The sequence below is a fragment of the Balaenoptera borealis genome (genome assembly GCF_965194805.1).
Source record: "Balaenoptera borealis genome assembly, chromosome: 2".
Taxonomy (NCBI): Eukaryota; Metazoa; Chordata; class Mammalia; order Artiodactyla; family Balaenopteridae; genus Balaenoptera; species Balaenoptera borealis.
The window spans coordinates 172,190,565-172,210,950 of record NC_138867.1 but is presented as its reverse complement, the minus strand read 5'-3'; the positions used below and the strand labels follow the sequence as shown (position 1 = coordinate 172,210,950).

General features: G+C 50.3%; 1 protein-coding gene across 2 annotated transcripts in view; it reads left to right on the top strand.

Moving 5' to 3' along the window:
- Positions 1–483: 483 nt before the first annotated feature.
- Positions 484–20,386, top strand: part of UPF1 (UPF1 RNA helicase and ATPase) — a 35,185-nt gene continuing 15,282 nt past the window's right edge. The window contains exons 1-6 of one of the 2 annotated variants that reach the window (XM_082381301.1): positions 484–1,011; positions 13,646–13,788; positions 15,390–15,479; positions 17,801–17,968; positions 18,392–18,572; positions 19,705–19,866. In XM_082381301.1, the coding sequence (XP_082237427.1) occupies positions 790–1,011; positions 13,646–13,788; positions 15,390–15,479; positions 17,801–17,968; positions 18,392–18,572; positions 19,705–19,866 (966 nt within the window). In that variant the 5' untranslated portion in view covers positions 484–789. The remainder of the gene's footprint in view (positions 1,012–13,645; positions 13,789–15,389; positions 15,480–17,800; positions 17,969–18,391; positions 18,573–19,704; positions 19,867–20,386) is intronic. The other variant, XM_082381302.1, reaches the window with a different exon arrangement.

The following is a 20,386-nucleotide window of genomic DNA, read 5'->3' as shown; positions in this document are numbered from 1 at the left end:
TCACTATTTCCGCGTGCTAGGCTCTGTGGTAAGGACTGTCCCCATTCATTTATTCAACCAATGCACACTAAGCAGCTACTTTGTGCCAGGCGCCCCCATTTTAAAGATGGGTTAACAGGCCCAGGGAGCTTCTTCGAGAGATGGGGACGCACCGCACCGTCCTCGCCAAGCCTCCCCAGCTGGGTGTTCCACCTATGTAAGGCATTCAGTTGGCGCTCAGTTAACCCAAGACACTGTCGCCACCTCTAACGACACAGACGACCACGTCCGCAACCAACCGCTGCCCCAGCGCCACACAGCAGCGGTTGGGGCGGGACCACGTACTGGAGCGTCTGCCGAGACGGCGGTTGGAAGCCCCGCCCCCCACGCGTGCACGCTGCGCGTCCCGTCGGCCCGCTAGGCTCCGGGAGTCCGGGCGCGGTTGGAGGCGTCCTCAAGGAGTGCGCGCGCCTGCGCCGGCGTCGGGCTCGCGCACGCGCACCTGCGCCGGCGTCGGGCTCGCGCACGCGCACGACGGCGACGGCAGCGGTGGCGGCGGTTCCTGCCGAGGGCTGCGAGGGCGGGCGGCTCCGAAGGAAGCGGCGAAGCTGAGAGGCTCGGCGGCAGCGGCGGCGGTTTGGCGCGCGTGACTCTCGACCCTGCTCGCTCTGCGGCGGGCGTTTTGATCCGGTCCACGGGCAGGGGCGCAGCGGCGGCGGCGGCAGCCCGAGGCCTGCGGCCTAGGCCTCAGCGCGGCGGCGGGCTCGAGTGCGGTGCGGAGCCGACCTGAGAGCTCTACGCGGCGGCACCATGAGCGTGGAGGCGTACGGGCCCAGCTCGCAGACGCTCACCTTCCTGGACACCGAGGAGGCCGAGCTGCTCGGCGCCGACACCCAGGGCTCCGAGTTCGAGTTTACCGACTTCACTCTCCCCAGCCAGACGCAGACGCCCCCCGGCGGCCCCGGAGGTGGCGGCGCTGGGGCCCCGGTCTGCGCGGGCCCGGGCGCGGCGGCCGGACAGCTCGACGCGCAGGTGAGCGGCACATGGCGACGCCGGAAGCCGGGGCCGGGCCTCGGCGGTCGGGGACCTGCCCCGGTTTCCCCTCCAGCCGGGCCCGGGCTGATCTGCTCGGGTCCCACAGTCCGGCCGGGTCCGGAGTAACCTGGCCGGGGATCTCCCGCTCAGGACGTGCCCGGAGTAACCTGCCCCAGTTTCCGCTCTCCAGCCAGACCCGGGTAGATCTCCTTCAAGTTCCGCTCTGGTTGCGTGCGAGTGATCTCAGGACTTAGCTCAGGCCGGGTCTTAGGTGATCTGTCCCAAGTCCTCTTCCGGGCCTGTCCGAGGTGAGCGGCCCTAGGTCCGTCTCTGGCCAGGTCGGGGGCGACTTGTCCCCGAGTTCTCCTCCTGCTGGGTCAGTGCCCTGCTCAAACCAGCTCCGGGGTGATCTGCTCCGGTTCCCCCTCTGGCTGATGCGACCGCCCTGCCCCACTCCCTTACCTGTGGTCGCAGCCATCAGGGCACCCCCGCCCCCATTCATGCCCACTGTGCGGCGGGTTCAAATTTCACCGGGCCCTGGGATGCTGGCGAGAGGAGGGTCGAGGCTTCCCCAGCAGAAACGGAATTTTTGCATCCAATCGAGAACCCCACACTCGCTGGCTTTTAAGATTATTCATGAAGCAGTTTGCGTTTTGTTTTTCCTTCTTGCATTGCCTGTTGCTGAAATCGACCTGTTACGTAACTCCACAGCCCTGCCTTGGAAAAGTTGGTTTTGAGTTTGTTCCTCCAATGGGGCAGTGGTAGTGGGTTTCATATAAATGGTTCTGCCACGTCAGAAAGTTTTGTTCTTAATGATGTGAACATTTAGGGAAGGCTGCTCAGTTATTATAAATTTGGGTTTGTGTTACGAGAGTGTGTTGGGCATACACTTCCTGGACCTGGGTCCCTGCCCCCGGGGTGGGAGAAGGGGCTCGCAGTGGCCTTGGGCTGGGCTCCCCAGGAATGTAGCCATCTTCCTGTGGATCTCAGATTCCATTCCTGTGCCTGGCACCTCCCTCAGGTTTATTTTCCTGAATTCTCAGCCAGGGAGGAGCTATAGGGTTCACCTTGTCATAGGTGTCCCTTAGCAAGAGGATCCACTGCCAGGGTGCAGGGAGCTAACCCATCCTCAGCCAGAGTGAGCTCAAACCCTGTCCTGGAGGAGGGGGCTTACATTCTAGTTGGATGAGTCATTCCCGTGGGTAGACCACCCACTTGAACTTTCTTTTAGCCCCTAATAGAAGCAGAAAACATTTGACTCATGCTAACCCCAGATTTCTTAAAAATAGAAGCTTGATGGGTGGGGCATCAGGGAGAACAGGTGTGCACCATATGTATGTTTTTTCGGTTTTGTTTACATATGGTGGGGGAAGGTAGGAGAGAGGGGAGAGTTTGCATGGAGAAATGAATGAGCCGCTGGAGGCTCATGATAACGCCTGTAGTTTCATACTCTGTAGACCTGTTTCCACAGCTGTAAAATGGGGATAACAGCTATATTTTTGTTACTTTTAAACATACGTGAAATCTGGACTCATGTATGAACGGATAGACCGGATAGTGCTGTCTGTAATTTGTGTCCAGCGTGTCCGGAAGGCTGAGGATAAAGATCTCTTGGTTGAGCAGTGTGCCATGACCCGTGGCAGCTCAGGGTTGTGAGAGGTAATCGTTTTATTGCAAATCCTGTTTAAACTGTAGCCTGTAAAACAGCAAGCCTGGGGCAGCTCTGAGTTCTAGTTGGGTTCTTTTTTTTTTTTTTTTTTTTTAATAAATAAATTTATTTACTTATTTATTTTTGGCTGCGTTGGGTCTTCGTTGCTGTGTGCGGGCTTTCTCTAGTTGTGGTGAGTGGGGGCTACTCATTGCGGTGGCTTCTCTTGTATCAGAGCACGGGCCCTAGGCGTATGGGCTCAGTAGTTGTGGCTCACGGGCTCTAGAGCGCAGGCTCAGTAGTTGTGGCGCACAGGCTTAGCTGCTCCGCGGCACGTGGGATCTTCCCGGACCAGGGCTCGAACCCGTGTCGCCTGCACTGGCAGGAGGATTCTTAACCACTGCACCACCAGAGAAGTCCCTGGGCTTCTATTCTGAGTGCCTTTTGATTTTATCTTATAGGATGAGTGGCTGTGGATTGTCAAGTGCTGGGCAACCACTTTTGTTTCACAGCTTTACCGAGGTAGAATTCACATACCATACACTTCACCCATTCAAAGTGTGCAATTCAGTGACTTCAGTACATTCAGAGTTGTGCAGCCACCACCACAGTCGATTTTAGGACATTTTCATCTCCATAAAAAGAAGCCCTGCACCCCTTAGCCTGTCAGTCCTCCCTTCTCTAACCCCAGGCAGCCACTAATCTTTCTATCTCTGGATTTAGGTACTCTGGACATTTCATATAAATAGACATATAGTATGTGGTCTTTTGTTCTTTTACTGAGCATGTTTTCAAGGTTCATCCATGTTGTAGCATGTATCTGCTTCATTCCTTTTTATGACTGAATGATATTCCACAACACAGACAGACCACATTTTATTTATCCACTTACCTGTCGGTGGACATTTGGGTTGCTTTTGTTTTTAGCTGTTATGGAAAATGCTGCTGTGAACGTCTGTGTACAGGTTTCTGTGTGGACGTAAGCCTTCAGTGAAATTGGTGGGTGGTATGGTAACAACTGCCCGTTGCTTTTTTGGGTGCTGCCAGACTGTTTTCCGGTGTGTAGCCACTTTTGATACCAGTCTTGACTGCCAGTTTTGCACAGTTGGTTTTATCTGAAAGTTTGTTGAGGTAACACATGTGTGTCTTGGCCAGGGTGGGAGAATGGCAGGCAGAGGTGACTCCTGCTGAGCTTTGAGTTGGTTCCAATAACACTTGTTTTCTTGTTTATGATTTGAAACTGATATTTATCAAAGCCCTGCCAAGTGTCCTTAAGATAAAGGGACAGTTTTCTTTTGAGTATTTGACCCTTTCCTGGCCCCTTCCCCTACCCCTCAAAAGGCAGGGAAAGGTAATTTTGGAAGTCCTTTGCATAATAGCTGGTATTACAGACCTTCTGGTCTGCCTAGTTGGAATATTTCCCCTTGACTGTTGCTACTATCGTGTTTCCTCCAAACATTGGAATTATGGTGAAAATCTTAAGAGTTGGGAACACTGCCAAACAAAAAAAAGGAAATGAACCATTGATACAGCCAGCAACATGGATGCATCTTAAAATAATTACAGTGAGTGAAAGATGCACTTAAAAAAGAGTATATACTCTTTGATTCTGTTCATATAAAACTCTAGAAAGTGCTAGGTAACCTACAGTGACAGAAGGCAGATCAGTGGTTGTGGGGAGGGGAGGAAAGGACAGAGGGATGGCAAAGGCACGAGGAGACTGAGGGTGATGGATGTGTTTGTTACCTTTATTGATGGATTAACCGGTGTTTACGTACATTGATGTGTGTCAGTTTATAAAATTATAAAGAGCTGCTACCTACTCTTCAAAACCTGCTGCCTTCAGAAGTCAAGGAAGGCTGTTCCAGCATATCCTTGATTGTCCAGGTAAACAGATCATCTTCTGCTTCCTGGCCCTCAGCTTATGATGAGGAGTGAATTCCATATAGTTCCGGGGTTCCTAAAAGTGGTGAATTTAAAATTTGAGTTGGCCTTTTTTTGTTCCGTGAACACTCAGTACGGCTGTGACATAAGTACGCCTTGAGAAAATTGGAGATGAGATGCTGCTAACCTCGCAGGAGCTCTGGCATGTGTTCTACCTGTACTTTTCTCTTAGTGGATTTCTGGCGTTTGGTTCCAAACCCACAAAAGGGAGGGCTTACGTGTCAGTTACTGCTTAATAAGCGAAATAACTTCTAACTCTATTTACCCAATTAATTTCATTACCCAGATTCAGCATGATTGGGGGAAAAGTTAACACTAATACAATTCCAATAGTAACAGCAGAACAAAAGTTCTCTATCAATCTAGCTCCCACAACCAAAAAAGAGAGGCATCTTTCTAATAGCTTTACTGGGCTTCCCTGGTGGTGCAGTGGTTAAGAATCCACCTGCCAATGCAGGGGACACGGGTTCGAGCCCTGGTCCGGGATGATCCCACATGCCGCGAAGCAACTAAGCCCGTGCGCCACAACTACTGAGCCTGCGTGCCTAGAGCCCGTGCTCCGCAACGAGAGAAGCCACCGCAGTGAGAAGCCCATGCACCGCAATGAAGAGTAGCCCCCGGTCACCGCAACTAGAGAAAGCCCGCGCGGAGCAATGAAGACCCAACGCAGCCAAAAAAAATAATAATAATAATAAAATAAATAAATAATAGCTTTACTGAGGTATGGTCATATACCAGAGTCCTCTTGTTTGTTTGTTTTTTATAATTTTTACAATTTCACACACCTTGATCTGGGTCATGGATATAAGCAGGTAAGACATACTTTTTTTTTTTTTTTTTTTTTTTGGCTTTGCCAAGTGGCTTGCAGGATCTTAGTTCCCCGACCAGGGATTGAACCCGGGCCCCTGGCATTGGAAGCGCGGAGTCCTAACCACTAGACCTCCAGGCAGTTCCCGAGTCCTCTTGTTTTTAAGTGTTCAATTCAGTGTTATGTGTTTTTTTTGTTTGTTTTTTTTTAGTAAATTTACTGGGCTGTGTAGCCATTACAACAGTCACTCACTGTTCTGAGTTCTCTTTCATGCCACCTTTCCTTTCCTCCTCTATTTTTGCTCCTTCTAATCTTGGTAGTTTCTTGTTAAAGCTCTAAGGTAGGGAGATTGGGTGACCCCGCGCTTCCTACGCCAGGTCACACACTGGGGAGATGTGGTGCCTCGTGTGCTAGGTAGGTTCTGTGCTGGAGTTCAGAGGTAGGAGCTGAGGCCTGGCCACACTGCTCATGTGAGCCTGGGAGCCCTCGTGTCTGTTCACGTTTTGTTTTGTTCCCTCTGCACAGAGTCTCAGGCTGACCTCCTCAGCCTGGTTCTCGACTCCCGTCCTCTCAGTACTTCTGTTTCCCTGTCTTGCTGTGCTTGGGGAGGGCTGACTCCCACTGGGAGTCAAAGTGAGCTCTTTGCCAACTGTAGCTTCTTTGTTAGAAATGGCAGGTGCTGCCCAGTCTGCAGTTGACCCTGGGGACAGTGAGGGCCCAGAGGAGGGAAAGGGAAAAAAGCCTTTGTGAGTGGTGGTCCTTGAGTTGTTCAGGAAGTGCACCCTGAACAACTTGGGCACAGGGCTTGGCATGGAGGGAAAGGGCTGTTGTCCACGACGAGGGGCTCGGGCTGGATCCTGGAGCCTTGTGTTGCTGCTGAGGGGTGCCATGACCTCCCTTGAGAGGAAGGGCCCTTAGGTGGCGCGGAGACCTGGCAGAGTTTGGCTGAGGCTAGAAGGGGAACTCAGGCAGAGAGCGCTGGGGTCAGATGTGTGCCTTCAGGTGAGCGCATGTGTGAACTACCACAGTACCAGGTGGCCACAGTGGCCACTCCTCCTCGGGCACATGCTTGTCACTGTGCTGAGCACCTGTTGTCCCCGAGTCCTCATAACTCCTCTAGAGCAGGTGTGAGTTCTTGTCTGATGGTTTTCATCAGGGCCCGGGGTCCCCCTGGGCTGAGGCAGGGCTCCCCTTGAATGGAAGGTGTGAGTAGGGGTCAACAGACCTTTGGAGGTGCTGCCCTGAGACCTGGGTGAGAGGCCTTGCAGGAGGGAGAGGCCCCACCAGAGCACTGTGTGCAGGGGCTGGAGGGGCAGATTGTGGGCAGTGGCTCTCAACTGAGGGGCAGTTGTGGTGGTTAGCGTGGTAGGGTGGTCTTTCGGTGGTATAGGACAGTCCAGCTCACAGAGAAGGGCCAAGATGACCATTGTGTTCAGTGGGACCCAGAGCACAGTGTGGCCTGGGAGGTGCAGAGGGGACAGTGAGTCGGACCGGGTCTCCGGTACTCCCTTTTCCAAGTCTTATGGGGCCCCAGTCTTGGGGGGCTTTGAACTCTTCTTGCCGGAAGAGCTTTCCTTGAGGGTAAAATCCTACTTCCTCTGATAAACAACAGGAATGCTGGGTCCTGGGATCCCATGGCTGGAATAGGGTCCTTGTGCCTTTTTATGTGTGTTGGTCCACTAGCAGCTTGCAAGTTGGACAGCTGAGCCAGGCTTCTCAGGATCCCTGCGGACTGTTGCCAAGACGGCTTCTAGACAGTACAGTTGATTTAGGCTGCCTGCTGAGCTGTGAGTAGCCCTTTGTCATGACTGAGGATAGCACCTTCCTATCTGCTCTAGCTCCTCGCATAGCTCAGCTGCCAGGGCTGCCAGTGAACCTGGAGGGGTTGCTTGCCTCATCCCGGGGCAGAAGCCATTTGGTACAAGCTGTGCTCGTCTTCTGTCACTCCTTTCAGGTGCATGGCTCTGCAGAGCTAACGCAGATTCCAGGCAGCCACCTTGTCCACCTGTACTGTGTAAAAACGTTTATTAGGAATTCTCTCATGTATAAGTAGATAAAGCAAATCCTGCCCATCTGTCTTCTTGATTTGATGATTGGGAAGATTTTCTTTTCTCTCTTTTTTCTTTTTTTTTTTGCTGAAGTGTTTTAAAGCAAATTCAACTTGTCATTTCACTCTTCCGAGGTTGAGCCATATGAGTTAGTGATACTCAACCATTTAGACCTATGCTATTTAGAATGCATTTCTAAAAACACGAAAAGGACATCTTTCCTTCATAGCCATACTGCTGTGGTCAGACGAACAGCACCAACAATAGTTTTTCAGGATCATCTAATATTGAATACATGGGGGAGCCACAGTTAGATTACTTACCTGGTTCGGATCCCTGTGAGGTCCAGTATTAATGTGATTGATGGTCCTGTCTCCAGCCCTGCTCTTCTGGGTAGCCCCTCCCTTTTCTTCGTTTCATGCCACTGAGCCAGGATCCGGTCCAGGTCATTGTCCTGTGAGGTGTCCTGCCTTCTGGACTGAACCTCTCCTCACAGCCTGGCTTCTCCCCGCAGGTGTGGGTGGATTCCATCTCAGTCTGTGAGCTCCTCTGAGAGTGCCTGACCCCAGAGCTGGGCAGGCAGGGGCAGCACAAGGTGAGCTGCAGACACCCCAGACAGGTCAAGGATATTCTTGAGCTTTGAAATGAACTGCAGGGGTGGACTTGGCATTTGATCAAAACAAGGGTCTACTGAAAAGAGGGAGGCAGGTAGAACTCCTTTAACCCAAAGCTCAGGGACTGCTGTGTTGGGTTGGGACCATGTGAAGTTCCCTTCATTGTAGGTCAAAAATGGTCAAATCTCAACAATTTCTTGTGGTTAAAACTAATGGATTAAAGAAGGCTAAGAGATTACATCACAAATAATGTGTAATTGTTAACTGGATCTTGGATTTAAAAAACTGTAAAGGACATTATTGGGACATTGGGAAAATGTGTCTATGTGTATTAGATATCAGTATTATTCCTGAGTGTGATGTTTATATTGTGGTTGTGTGGAGAAAGCCCTTGTCCTGGGACCTATGATTCTGAAATGGATCAGGAACAGAAAAGTATGTGTGTGTGTGAACGCATGTGTGCATACGTGTGCAGAGCAAGAGAGGGAGAGAGCAAGTGTGGCAAAATGTGAGTGGCTGGTGGATCCAGATGGTGGGTGTGTGGGTCATTCATTCTCTGTAGTTTTGAAACTTTTTCAAAAGCTGAGGGAGAGTGGATCTTCTGTTAGCCTTTTCCTGAGGCAGGGCTCAGAGACCTGGTAGTTCCTCTCTGCCTCAGGTCACCTGAGGGAAAGGCGATTTCCCACTCGCTCTTTTTTATTTAAGTTGTGGAAGAAAAGAATAAATGATGAGTCATTTTACATCTCAACCCTTATATTTTGGATGAGAAGATACATTCGTTTAGCTAACACTGTGAGAGCCTCCTGGGGTGTGGGCTCAGTTCTAGGTGCGGGGGTCACAGCAGGGAGCAGGACCGGCAGAGCTGGCCCCACTGGCGCCCCTCAGATGGGGTCAGGGGAGGCCTCCCTAGGAGGTGCCCTGTGGACCGAGACTGAAGGGCCAGGAGCCATCTGTGTAGAAGCCAGGGAGATAGTGCAAAGGCCCTGGGACATTGGCATAGTCGGGGATTGATGGACAGAAATGTCCATTTCACGCTGAGTGGTATGACGCTTATGAGGTTTGGGGTAAAAATTTATGGTCTAAAAGTTCTTACCAGCACAGTTAGTGGTAATTTTTGAATTGATGTGCTTTTCCTTTCTGGGAATGAAGTGACCTCTCTTCCTGCTGCTCTGAGGTGCACTGAGTTCTGCAGTGGGTCGTAAGAAACTCTCTGGGCAGAAAACCTCTGCAAGGCCTTGATCAGCTCAGCAGCTCATAGATGGACTTCGATGATGAGTGTCCAGAGCAGGGGTGGAGAGGGAACTGTTTCCTTCGCTTTCTAGACCCAGTGACATGGTGCCTGGGGATGGGCTTGGGGTGCAGGGAGGACTTTCCCTTCTTGAGCCCAGCAGGACCCAGGGGTCCTGGCTGGAGGTGATGGGTTGATAACCTCAGTCCTGTGCCAGACAAGGACACTCCCCTCCCTTCTTCCATTATGTCGCCTGGCTTGGATTGTGGGCCTTCTCTGTGCCAGGCACTCTTCAGTGCTTTAACTCATTTAATTATAGTTGTTAAGGTCAAATGTATTTTTGAAGTTAATGTTTATCTTAAAACTTTCCAGAAAGTAGAGGGAGAAACTAACAAGCCAGTTATAGAAGTCTGTGTTGTGGTCAGGTCACAGCTGGGCAGGAGTGGGGCTGGGCAGGGGTTGGACAAGTGCATGTGGTGTGTAGGTGTGCATAAATACTTGTGAGGAGGGACACACCCACGCCTCCCAGCCACACAGCTACAAGGCCTACTGGGGAATCTGGACTCCTCTCTCTAGTCTCCCTGCCTTCAGTGGGGGTGAGGGAGAATCCATCTGACCTTGTGTCGTGTCGGTATTGTATTGTCTCTTGAGAGTTCCTAGAGCAGATCCTAGAGCGGACTTAGATTTCCTGCTCCTTATTAAGCCTGAAGGGGTATGAGTGATGCAGAGAAAGGGTCGTCACATGGTTGGTCAGGCTCTGTTAAGAGCCTCACACATTCCTGATGTGCCCTCTGCTGGTTCACTCTTCCCTCTGTGAGGGGAGATGAAGTGTGGGATCTGAGGCCTGGATGAAGCAGGAGTGGGTGGAATGAAGGCACCTGGTGTCACGCAGGTGTCTGTATTACTCCACATACTAATTTTGATGTTTCAGGAAAGTAAAGATTCACATATCACTAAGGATATTTCTTTACACATAAAGGTTTATACAACCTGGTGAGACATTTTAGGAGTTCTTCTAGACTAGGAGTTGGCAAGCATTCTCTTTTTTCTTTTTTTTTTTAATTAACCATTTTTAATTTTATTTTAAAAATTTATTTATTTACCTATTTATTTATTTATTTTGGCTGCGCTGGGTCTTCGTTGCGACGCACGGGCTTCTCTAAGGCGTGCCGTCTTAGTTGTGGTATATGGGATCTTAGTTCCCTGACCAGGGATCGAACCTGGGCCCCCTGCATTGGGATCGTGGAGTCTTAACCACTGGACCACGAGGGAAGTCCCCCAACCATTTTTTAAATTGAAGTATAGTTAATTTACAATATTGTGTTAGTTTCAGGTATACAGCAAAATGATTCAGTTATATATATATATTCTTTCTCAGATTGTTTTCCATTATAGGTTATTATAAGATATTGAATGTAGTACCCTATACTGTAGGTCCCTGTTGTTTATCTATTTTATAGTAGCAGGGTGTATATGTCAATTTCAGACTCCTAATTAACACCCCCCCCCATCAGCCCCTTTGGTAACCATAAGTTTGTTTTCTATGGTTGTGAGTCCATTTCTGTTTTGTAAATAAGTTCATTTGTTTCATTTCTTTAGATTTCACATGCAAGTGATATCATATGATATTTGTCTTTCTCTGTCTGACTTCACTTAATATGATAAGTGACTTCACTTAATATGATAATATGATATGTCCATCCATGTTGCTGCAAATGACATTATTTCATTCTTTTTTATGGCTGAGTCATATTCCATTTTATGTATATGTACCACATCTTCTTATCCATTCCTCTGTCGATGGACATTTAGGCTCCTTCCATGTCTTGGCTGTTGTAAATAGTGCTGCTGTGAACATTCGGGTGCATGTACATTTCGAATTAGAGTTTTCTCCGGATATATGCCCAGGAGTGGGATTGCTGGGTCATATGGTAGTTCTATTTTTAGTTTCTTGAGGAACCTCCATACTTTTCTCCATAGTGGCTGCACCAATTTACATTCCCACCAACAGCAAAGGAGAGTTCCTTTTTTTTGGACCTTTCTCCAAAGAAGATATACAAATGGCCAACAGGCATAGGAAAAGATATTTAGCATCATTATAATCCAGGTTATGCCAATCAAAACCACAATGAGATACCACCTCACACCCATTAGGATGGCTACTGTCAACAACCAACAGAAAAATCACAAGTGTTGGCAAGGATGTGGAGAAATTAGGACCCTTGTGCACTACTGGTGGGTGGGAATATAAAATAGTGTAGCTGCTGTGGAAAACAGTATGGCAGTTCCTCAAAAAGTTATACATAGAATAATTATATGATTCAGCAACTTCACTTCTGGGTATATACCCCAAAGAATTGAAAACAGGGACTTGAAGAGATACTCGTTCTCCATGTTCATAGCAACATCATTCACAGCAGCCAGAAGGTGGAAGCAACCCAAGTATCCACTGACTGATGAATGGATAAACAAAATGTTGTGTGTCCATACAATGGAATATTATTCAGCCTTAAAAAGGGAGGAAATTCTGACACAGGACATAGATGAACCTTGAGCACATTATGCTAAGTGAAATAAGTCAGTCACAAAAGGGCAAATACCGTATGATTCCACTTATGTGAGGTCCCTACGTAGTCAAATTCATAGAAACAGAAAGTAGAATGGAGGTTACCAGGGGCTGAGGGAGGGGGAATGGATAGTTTCAGTTTGAGAAGATGAGAAAGTTCTGGAGATGGATGGTGGTAGTGGTTGCGCAACCATGTGAATGTACTTAACGCCACGGAACCACTTACAATTTTTTTAAAAAGAGGATCAGGGATTTACAAAGAGGTGCTTGTGATGATGTTAATAATACTATCTTCACTACATTAAAATCCAAAAGTTGATACTGATTTTTCATTTTTGAAAAAAAAAAAAAAAATTTCCCCCAAACAAAGCATACAGTCTTCTTGCATTTAACCTGATTGTTGCCTTCTGAAAAAATGTTGGGACTTCCCTGGTGGTCCAGTGGTTAAGACTTCGCCTTCATTGCAGAGGGTGTGGGCTCGATCCCTTGTTGGGGAGCTAAGATCCCACATGCCTGGTGGCCAAAAAACCAAAACATAAAACGAAGCAATATTGTAACAAATTCAATAAAGACTTTAAAAATGGTCCACATCAAAAAAATCTTAAGAAAAAAAGATAGTATATTAAAGTGGTGGCAGACACAGTGAAATGGGGTTCTGATCTGGCTGAGACCATTACAGAGACATGTGTTCCTTTAATGGGTTCTTGGCTTCCTTGACAACCCAAATGCACCTTTGGAGTTTCTGGGATGCTCCCCCACTCAGGAGACCCGTTGTCCTTAGGCCCGTATAGGTGACTGGAGCAGTGGACAGGGAGTGGCCTGAGCCAACCCCGCATGGCGTGGGTGTGGGTTTTGGTTTCCCAGCTCTGCGTGGCAGGCCAATGTCTGATCCCGTCTCACAGCTCAGAGAAACCTGGTGCCTGCCCTGGGGCTCGTCACTCCTTCCCGTCTTTCATCGCATGATGCTTCCACTGCTTGACCCAGCCTCGTGTGGGCTGTGGCCCGTGGGGACCATGATGGGGACTGCTGGCTGCTGTCTGAGGAGGCAGTTCCTGGGGGGGCAGCATTAGGAGCGCCTGTTTCCCTCGGACAAGCTGAGTCTGTGCACCCATGAATGGATGTGTGAGCTCAGCAGAGGTGCCTGTGAAATTCATCGCTTAGTTATTTAAAGTTGCCTATTTGTATGTTTTTGCTGTTATAACATATAAAGGGTACATTTAGTAAGATTGTGTCCTGAAACTGGAAGATTATCCTAACATTAAATTTCTAATTCATAATTAAGAAGGGCTGCCTTCTGGAGAGGGGAACTGTCAGTGAAGGAAGTATGTGGACTAACGAGAGAACTGCATTCCCACATCTGCAGGGGTCACAACCTTTATTTCTGGTGCTTAGGCTTTAAAGGAGGAGGACCCTTGTGCAGCTGTCCGCAGGGGGGGGAACCATACCTGGTTTGTAAAAAGTCATCTTGCTTCTTGTGGCCCTCAGCTTCCTGCTTGTAGTCATGGCGCTGTGGCTAGATGGGGTTGGGCCTGGGTGTGCAGGTGGCAGGGCGGATGACCTCAGCCACCTGTGCCCTGTTTTTGGCCAGGTAGGTTTGATAGGGAAGAGGAGAGTATGAAAAGTCAAATCAGAAGATGCTGAACTGTTGCACAGTAGAGAGCAGGCCAGTGCTTCACGGGAAGGTTGCCATGACTGCTCATATGGGGAGAAGCCACGTGCCTGGGCTGAGGCCCGGAAGCTGCAGTCTTTCATGGTGACGCTGCCTTCTGCCATAGGTCGGTGGACCTGAGGGCATCCTGCAGAACGGGGCTGTGGATGACAGCGTGGCCAAGACTAGCCAGTTGTTGGCCGAGTTGAACTTCGAAGAAGATGAGGAAGATACCTATTACACGAAGGATCTCCCCATACATGCCTGCAGGTGAGCACCTTCAGCGGAGGAGAGGACTCGCCTCCCAGAGCATCCACATTCTATATGCATTTGCTAACTTTACAGAGGCCCCTCTAAGACCATGGACTGTGACACTTGGAAACACTGTCCTTGGGAATAAGGAGGTTGCTCAAGCCTTTGTACACACATAAGTCCCTATTACTGGGCAGGCGAATGGGATCAGCACCCTCTGTCATCCCTGATTCTCCCAGCTGGAGGGGGAAAGGTTCCCCTTCTCTGCCTTCCTCAGGCCCTTGGGTTGTTACCCGGTACCTGCCCCACTCACTTATCAGAAAGAACTCATCACATCGGGTGAGCATTTGGAGGGTGAATAGAGCAGCTAAGATTTCTCTTACAAAGAGATTACTGTAGGCTTCTTTAAAAATCTGCCTCCTTGTTGCGTTGAAGATTCCTGAAAAATTGGAAGTGAGTAGTCAGTGGATAGACCTGCGCGTTGACCAAATTTGGAATTCTCATCTAGAGGAGGACCCACCCCTTGTGTTTGGACTTACTCTTGCTTTTTTGTTACACGCACGTGAGGAAATTGAGACCAAAAGAGGTGAAATGATCTTGCTCAGGGCACCCCGCCAGGCAGGGCAGTGGGCCTGGGCCTCTACTCAGCTCTGCCTGCCCCTTGGGCACGCTGCCCCTCTGAGGTCTGCACCCATCACGGGACAGAGGGCCGCTCTTTTCCCTGCTTGGTGGGCACACTTTTTTACTTTGTTGGCTCTTTGTTCACTCTAATTTACAGTACATTTTTACGTATGTGTTCGCGTTCCTGTTATGTACCAGATATGCCTGTGAAGTGGTCCTGGTGAAGCTGCAGGTCGTTAAAGTCTGCACACCCCCTCGCACACCTGCCGTCCCCGGGGAGTGGAGTAGGGAGAGCCCCCCCTGGCGTGAGGTGTTACAGGGAAGGTTCTTGGCCAGAGGACATTCTCGTTTGAGACTTGAGTCTTGGCTTCATCCACATACAGAACTCTGTGGAGAGCCAATATTTTTGTTTTTGGTGTGTTGATTTTCAGAAAAGGGAGGCCAGGGGGCTCTCCCTAGGTGCTCCTTGCGAGCTGAGCTCAGTCTGTACCCCAGGACCCTCCGCTGCTGGGTTGAGCTGAGTGTTCCCAGGAGCACGGCGCCCTCTGCTGGAGCATGGGAGGCACTGTGAACACAGCGTGGTCTCAGCTTACCTTCTGTGTGCCCAGAGCTAGGGATGCTGATTTCCCTGCTTATAAGTCACAGTTCCTGAAACTTCAGGCCAAGGGGAGTGACTAGGTCACCTGGGGTGTTTTAGGACTCCGTTGTTGGGCTCACCTGGCACCTTGCACTGCTCTCACCCCCCCACCTCACCCTGGAAGGGGCTTTGCTGCTGTCTGAGGAGTCTCCACAGCACCCCTAAACCCTTCCCTGCGCTCACAGGGTCAGGATGCCTCTGCAGTTAACTGATTCGATTTTGTTAGTGGGATCGTTGGGTTTGAGTATGTGTTTAATGAAAAACTTAAAAATGTTGTAAGAGGAAAGAATTTTACATCCTGCCAAATTAAAACCAGAGAGTGGTCTTCTAGCTTTAACTGTTGATGTTTTGACTTTTTTAGTTACTGCGGAATACACGATCCTGCTTGCGTGGTTTACTGTAATACCAGCAAGAAGTGGTTCTGTAATGGACGTGGAAATACTTCTGGCAGGTAGATAATCAAACCGCGCATGTGTCTTTAATCAGTGCTGTGCTCAGATTTGTGTGTAAATTATGGAAATGTTGAAGCGAAGCACAATATAAAATCACGCTAACAAACCTGGTTTTTTCCCTCCTCTGTGACTGGTTTAACTTGAAACAGATGGTGGTGTGTGAATGCCTTAATGTATTTACCCTTGATTTATTCTCTGTGGTTCTTTTTATTATGCAAGTAGGGTTGGCTTAATTCTCTTTCCCAGTTTTTATTTATATTTTTCTGCAAGATGAGCTCCTGGCACGCCCGTTCATCTTCATTACTGGGTGCCTGGGGAGGATGTTCCCAAGACAGTAATGGGCATCCATGGGAGCCCCTTCCTGAGCAGGCTCCCTCTGGCCTTAGCTCATCAGAGCAGTCCTGAGGCTAATATGGGCCAGATCCTGAATCATCAGATGCAATTAAGTTCACTTGACCGTCGGCTCTGGGCTTCCCTTCCTGCTGTTGATCAGCAGCAGCTGTGACTAGGTCCCTTGTTTTGTGTTTGGGGTGAGACCCGCATTGTGAGGGTGCTTGGATTCCAGGGGAGAGTCCGTTTGGCTAAGCTCGAGTGGTGAGACTCCTCAGCCTCCACCACTGGCATGGGTCTGGTCCTGGTGGCTCCTCCAAGGCCGCCGTGATGTGCAGCGACTCACTCCATTACCACAGGGAAGCAGCGCAGAGTCTCCGTGGGACAGGGATCCAGGTCGCCTGCAAGAAAGCGGCATCTTCCTCTGAGGTTCATGTTTTATAGAAATAAAGTGACAAAATTCTGTAGGCAGCTTTATTTCTACAGAGCCCATACCCTTCCTGTGCCTTTGGCAGCCATGGCTGAGGACACAGAATGGTCAGATCTCGTGTCACCTTGGAGTTAGTAATGCGAATTGTGGGGTTCTGAGTGAGGCAAGAAAGGGAGCTGGTGTTTTTTAGAGATTTGAAGGGAAAAGCATCTTCAGGGTACCCAGAAGAGACTGGTATACCATTTTCCAAACGTTCTGGGTAATTATAAGTGTTACCGTGTTCGCATTAGTTCCTCTCCTGCAGGAAAAGCAAGTTAAATAAAACTTGCCTTGGCTGGCAACCCCAGCTTCTGGTCAGCAGAGCCAAGATCAGGGAAGTGAGTGGAGGGCCTCTAAGAGAAAACAGACTCGGCCAGCCAGATTGTGTGTTCTGTGCAGGGTCAGACTGTGAAGGTGATGGGACAGCCACTCGCCTTCAGGAAGCTGCCAGTGTAATGGGGTGAGGTGGGCCTAGAAAAGACAAGAGGAAATCACTGATCCTGGTAGAAGGCCCAGGGGTGGCGGGGTGGGGGGAGGGGTGGCTTTGGAGGTACGGAGAGCAGTGATGATTAGTTAGGTAATCTGACAGTCTTCGTGGGGCCAGAGAGGATTCGGATGTTGGCATCTGAGCCGAAGCTTGCAACAGGAGGGGTTTCCCAAGGTGATGTGAGGGTGGCAGCAGGGAAGGCTGGAGGCTTGGCAGGCATGCTCAGCGTGTGACAAACCTGCAGCCAGGCTGCAGATCGCTGGGGGGGCTGGGAGGGCTTGAGGCAGAGCCGTGCACCACCCGTGGGCCCTGAGTGAGGCTGGCGTGGCGGAGGGTAGAGTTCGGTGGCTGGGGCAATCAGGCCCTGGTTTAGGTGAGCCGTGTCCCGGAAATGAGAAAGGCGTCAGAGCCCAGGCCACGCGCAGCAAGGAAAGAGCTGAGGCGGCGGGGCTTTCAGACCGTTCAGGGCTGGCCCTGTGCTTCCGGAGAGTAGCCCTGAGCCCCACTACTCAGTATTTTTTACTGTCCTCAGGTTTCTAATACATTTGGTTATCAGGTTTCCTGGCCTGCAGCAAATGAGGAGGGGTGTTGCTCCTGGAAGCAGGCACAGGGGCCATGAGAAGTGACTTTGAAAGGAGCAGGAGAGAAACTACAACGAGCAGAGAAGCAGTGAAAGGGGCGAGCCTCCTGCCTCTCCAGGACAGCAGCCTTGGCCCCAGCCTTAGATTCACTTAGGTCCAATAAGTTGGATTTAAGAAAGCAGGAACTGGGGGGGGGGGGAGAAAAAAGCAGGAACTGTGTGAAACATGTTAGGAAAGTTTTCCTTAAAAATGGTTCAAGTCGGATTGATTTTTGTGCTCAGTGGGGAGCCAGTTCAGGGGCGGGCTGGTCCCCCGGGATGCCAGATGGATGAGGTGTGACCACTCCTGCTAATGGACCGTGAACGGTACCGGAACTTTTAACGGAGCTCGAAAATTGGAAGTGGTGAAAAGCCAAACTTTGGGTGTTAACTATTTATCATTTCCTGGTTTCAGCCACATTGTAAATCACCTCGTGAGGGCAAAATGCAAAGAGGTGACTCTGCACAAGGATGGGCCCCTGGGGGAGACGGTTCTGGAGTGTTATAACTGCGGCTGCCGCAACGTCTTCCTCCTCGGCTTCATCCCCGCCAAGGCTGACTCGGTTGTGGTGCTGCTATGCAGGTGAGGGCGGGGCCGCGATTTCCCTGGGGGACTGCCTTTCAGCCCCAGTCATCTTCCCCAAAGACTCAGCCACTCCATGGCTCTGACTCCATGGAGCTTTAAAATAGTTTCTGCCGACTGACAAGGTGTAAGGAGGTTCGGGGGGTTGGGGCTTGTTAGAGAGCTAGGAATGTCAAGTAACCCTTTTGGGGTGTGTTCTGGTTAAATCATGAAAACAATTCTGTAAAAGCAAAGTCTGTTCTGAGTTTTAAGAGTTCAGAGCTCAAGTGTGTGGGGAGATGCAATTTATTGCTAACAATTTAAAGGTAATGTGATCATACAGTAAAATGTAGGGAACGCCCCTTTGAGGTTAAAGGCAGTAAGCCTTTGGGGGGCTAGAGGTCATCCTCACCCGGGCTCTCCCCGCCCTCGGGGCTTCTGCAGGCAGCCCTGTGCCAGTCAGAGCAGCCTCAAGGACATTAACTGGGACAGCTCGCAGTGGCAGCCCCTGATCCAGGACCGTTGCTTCCTGTCCTGGCTGGTCAAGATCCCTTCTGAGCAGGAGCAGCTGCGGGCGCGGCAGATCACCGCCCAGCAGATCAACAAGCTGGAGGAGCTCTGGAAGGTGAGGGCCTGCTGGGAGTGCACATCCATCTCAGCACCGAGTGTTGGGGGGGTGGGTGGAGAGGGGAGCTGGGGGTGGTGTCTCAGAAACAGGAGATTCCGGAAGGAGCTCGAGGGAGACTCTGCATCCTCTACCTGGAGTGGCCCCTCGAGCTCCTTCTGGAAGCGGGACCGAGGGTGCCACGGGTACCTCCCGCCAGGCCTCTGGGAAAGGAAAGCTCCGGCTGTTGGAATTTTTCTCTTCTTGCTGAGGGCAAAGGTAGGTGGTGGGAAGGAAGTGGATGGGAACTGGCCATTGGTGACTGTGTGTGGACATGTCAGGAGGAGCCGGGCCTGAGTAGACAGACAGGACTGTGGGTGCACTCTATAAAACCTGGTTGGGCCTGTGACGCATCGGAGCCAGGGCGACACCAGGCTGGAGGCGCACGGGATTCCTGCTCTGCCCACAGACTCTTTCTCCGGGGAAGCCCATCTCTGGTTCTGGCTGTTTATATTTTTTGATAAAGTTTTAGTAACTAGGCTAGAAATTTTAATTAGGCACCCATATAATCAAAGATGTGAATTTATCTTCACTTCAAGTGCAAGTCAAAATATTTTTGAAGGACAGTCCAGCAAGGAACCTTTCCACCTTGATTTTCAAGTTGCCACAATTGTTTCACTGTTCCTGTTTGTATCCAAACAGCCCACATACTGTTCTGTCCCTGCCAAGAGAGTGTGCGTTGCTCCTGTTGGTGCAGCATAGGATCAGGAGGAAATGGGGAGGTGGGCCTTCCTTTCTGTTTACACAGCCAGGGAAGCCAGTAATCTTTCTGGCAGCCAGGAAGAAGTGTAATCTCTCCCAGGTCAGGGGCTAGGCCTTTGTTGGAGAATGCAGCCATCTGATGGTATAGGTGTGTCAGGGCTGTGTACCTGGGGCGTCCACCCTTGTGTGCCACGTGGACTTCCTGATATGAGGGCTCTCCTTACGGGGTGGACACGACCGACCACCAGGTGCCCTTCTCTGCATCAGCCCAACATCAGCTCGTTCTAAGAAATGGTGGGTGTGACTGTGCCTCTGTTGACTGGGGAGCTTGCATATAGTTCATTTTAGAGATGAGAACAGGGAAGAACGTGGTGCCGTTCTTGTCCTCTAGGAAAATCCTTCTGCCACCTTGGAGGACCTCGAGAAGCCAGGAGTGGATGAGGAGCCGCAGCATGTCCTCCTGCGGTATGAGGATGCCTACCAGTACCAGAACATATTCGGTCCTCTAGTCAAGCTGGAGGCTGACTATGATAAGAAACTGAAAGAGTCGCAGGTGATGTGGTGTGTGCAGGAGGGTTTGGTCATTTTAACAAAGCATCTCTCCTAAGGTCTGGGGAGGGTGGTTTTCTCTGCAGACTGCAAATGCTGACGTGGGCCGAGGCCCAGCCCCTGAGAGACGGAACCGTGGATTGAGGACAGGCCTGTGGGCAGACGCCCCATCACTCAAAGCCAGACACCCGCCTGGGTGTTTTCTGATTTTAAATGCAACAAAAATTCCTTACAGTTGGGTTTGTAGCCTTTGCCACAGCCATGAGAGTCAGACCTCAGGAGCCCACAGCACACTGAGGACACTCCTTGTGCCCGTCCCTCGGAGACTGTGCATAGGAAGCAGGAGCCCTGAGGCTCACGGGATGTGTCCTCAGCCATCGGCTTCCTTCTCTCCCTCCGCAGCCCACGGAGAAGCCGCCTCCGAGAACAGACATCATGTGGGGGTCTCCTGGTCGTCCTGTGCAGGTTTCGGGGTCCTAATGACTTCTCTCTTGGATGTGCCCTTGTTGGTGTTTCAGGCTGTC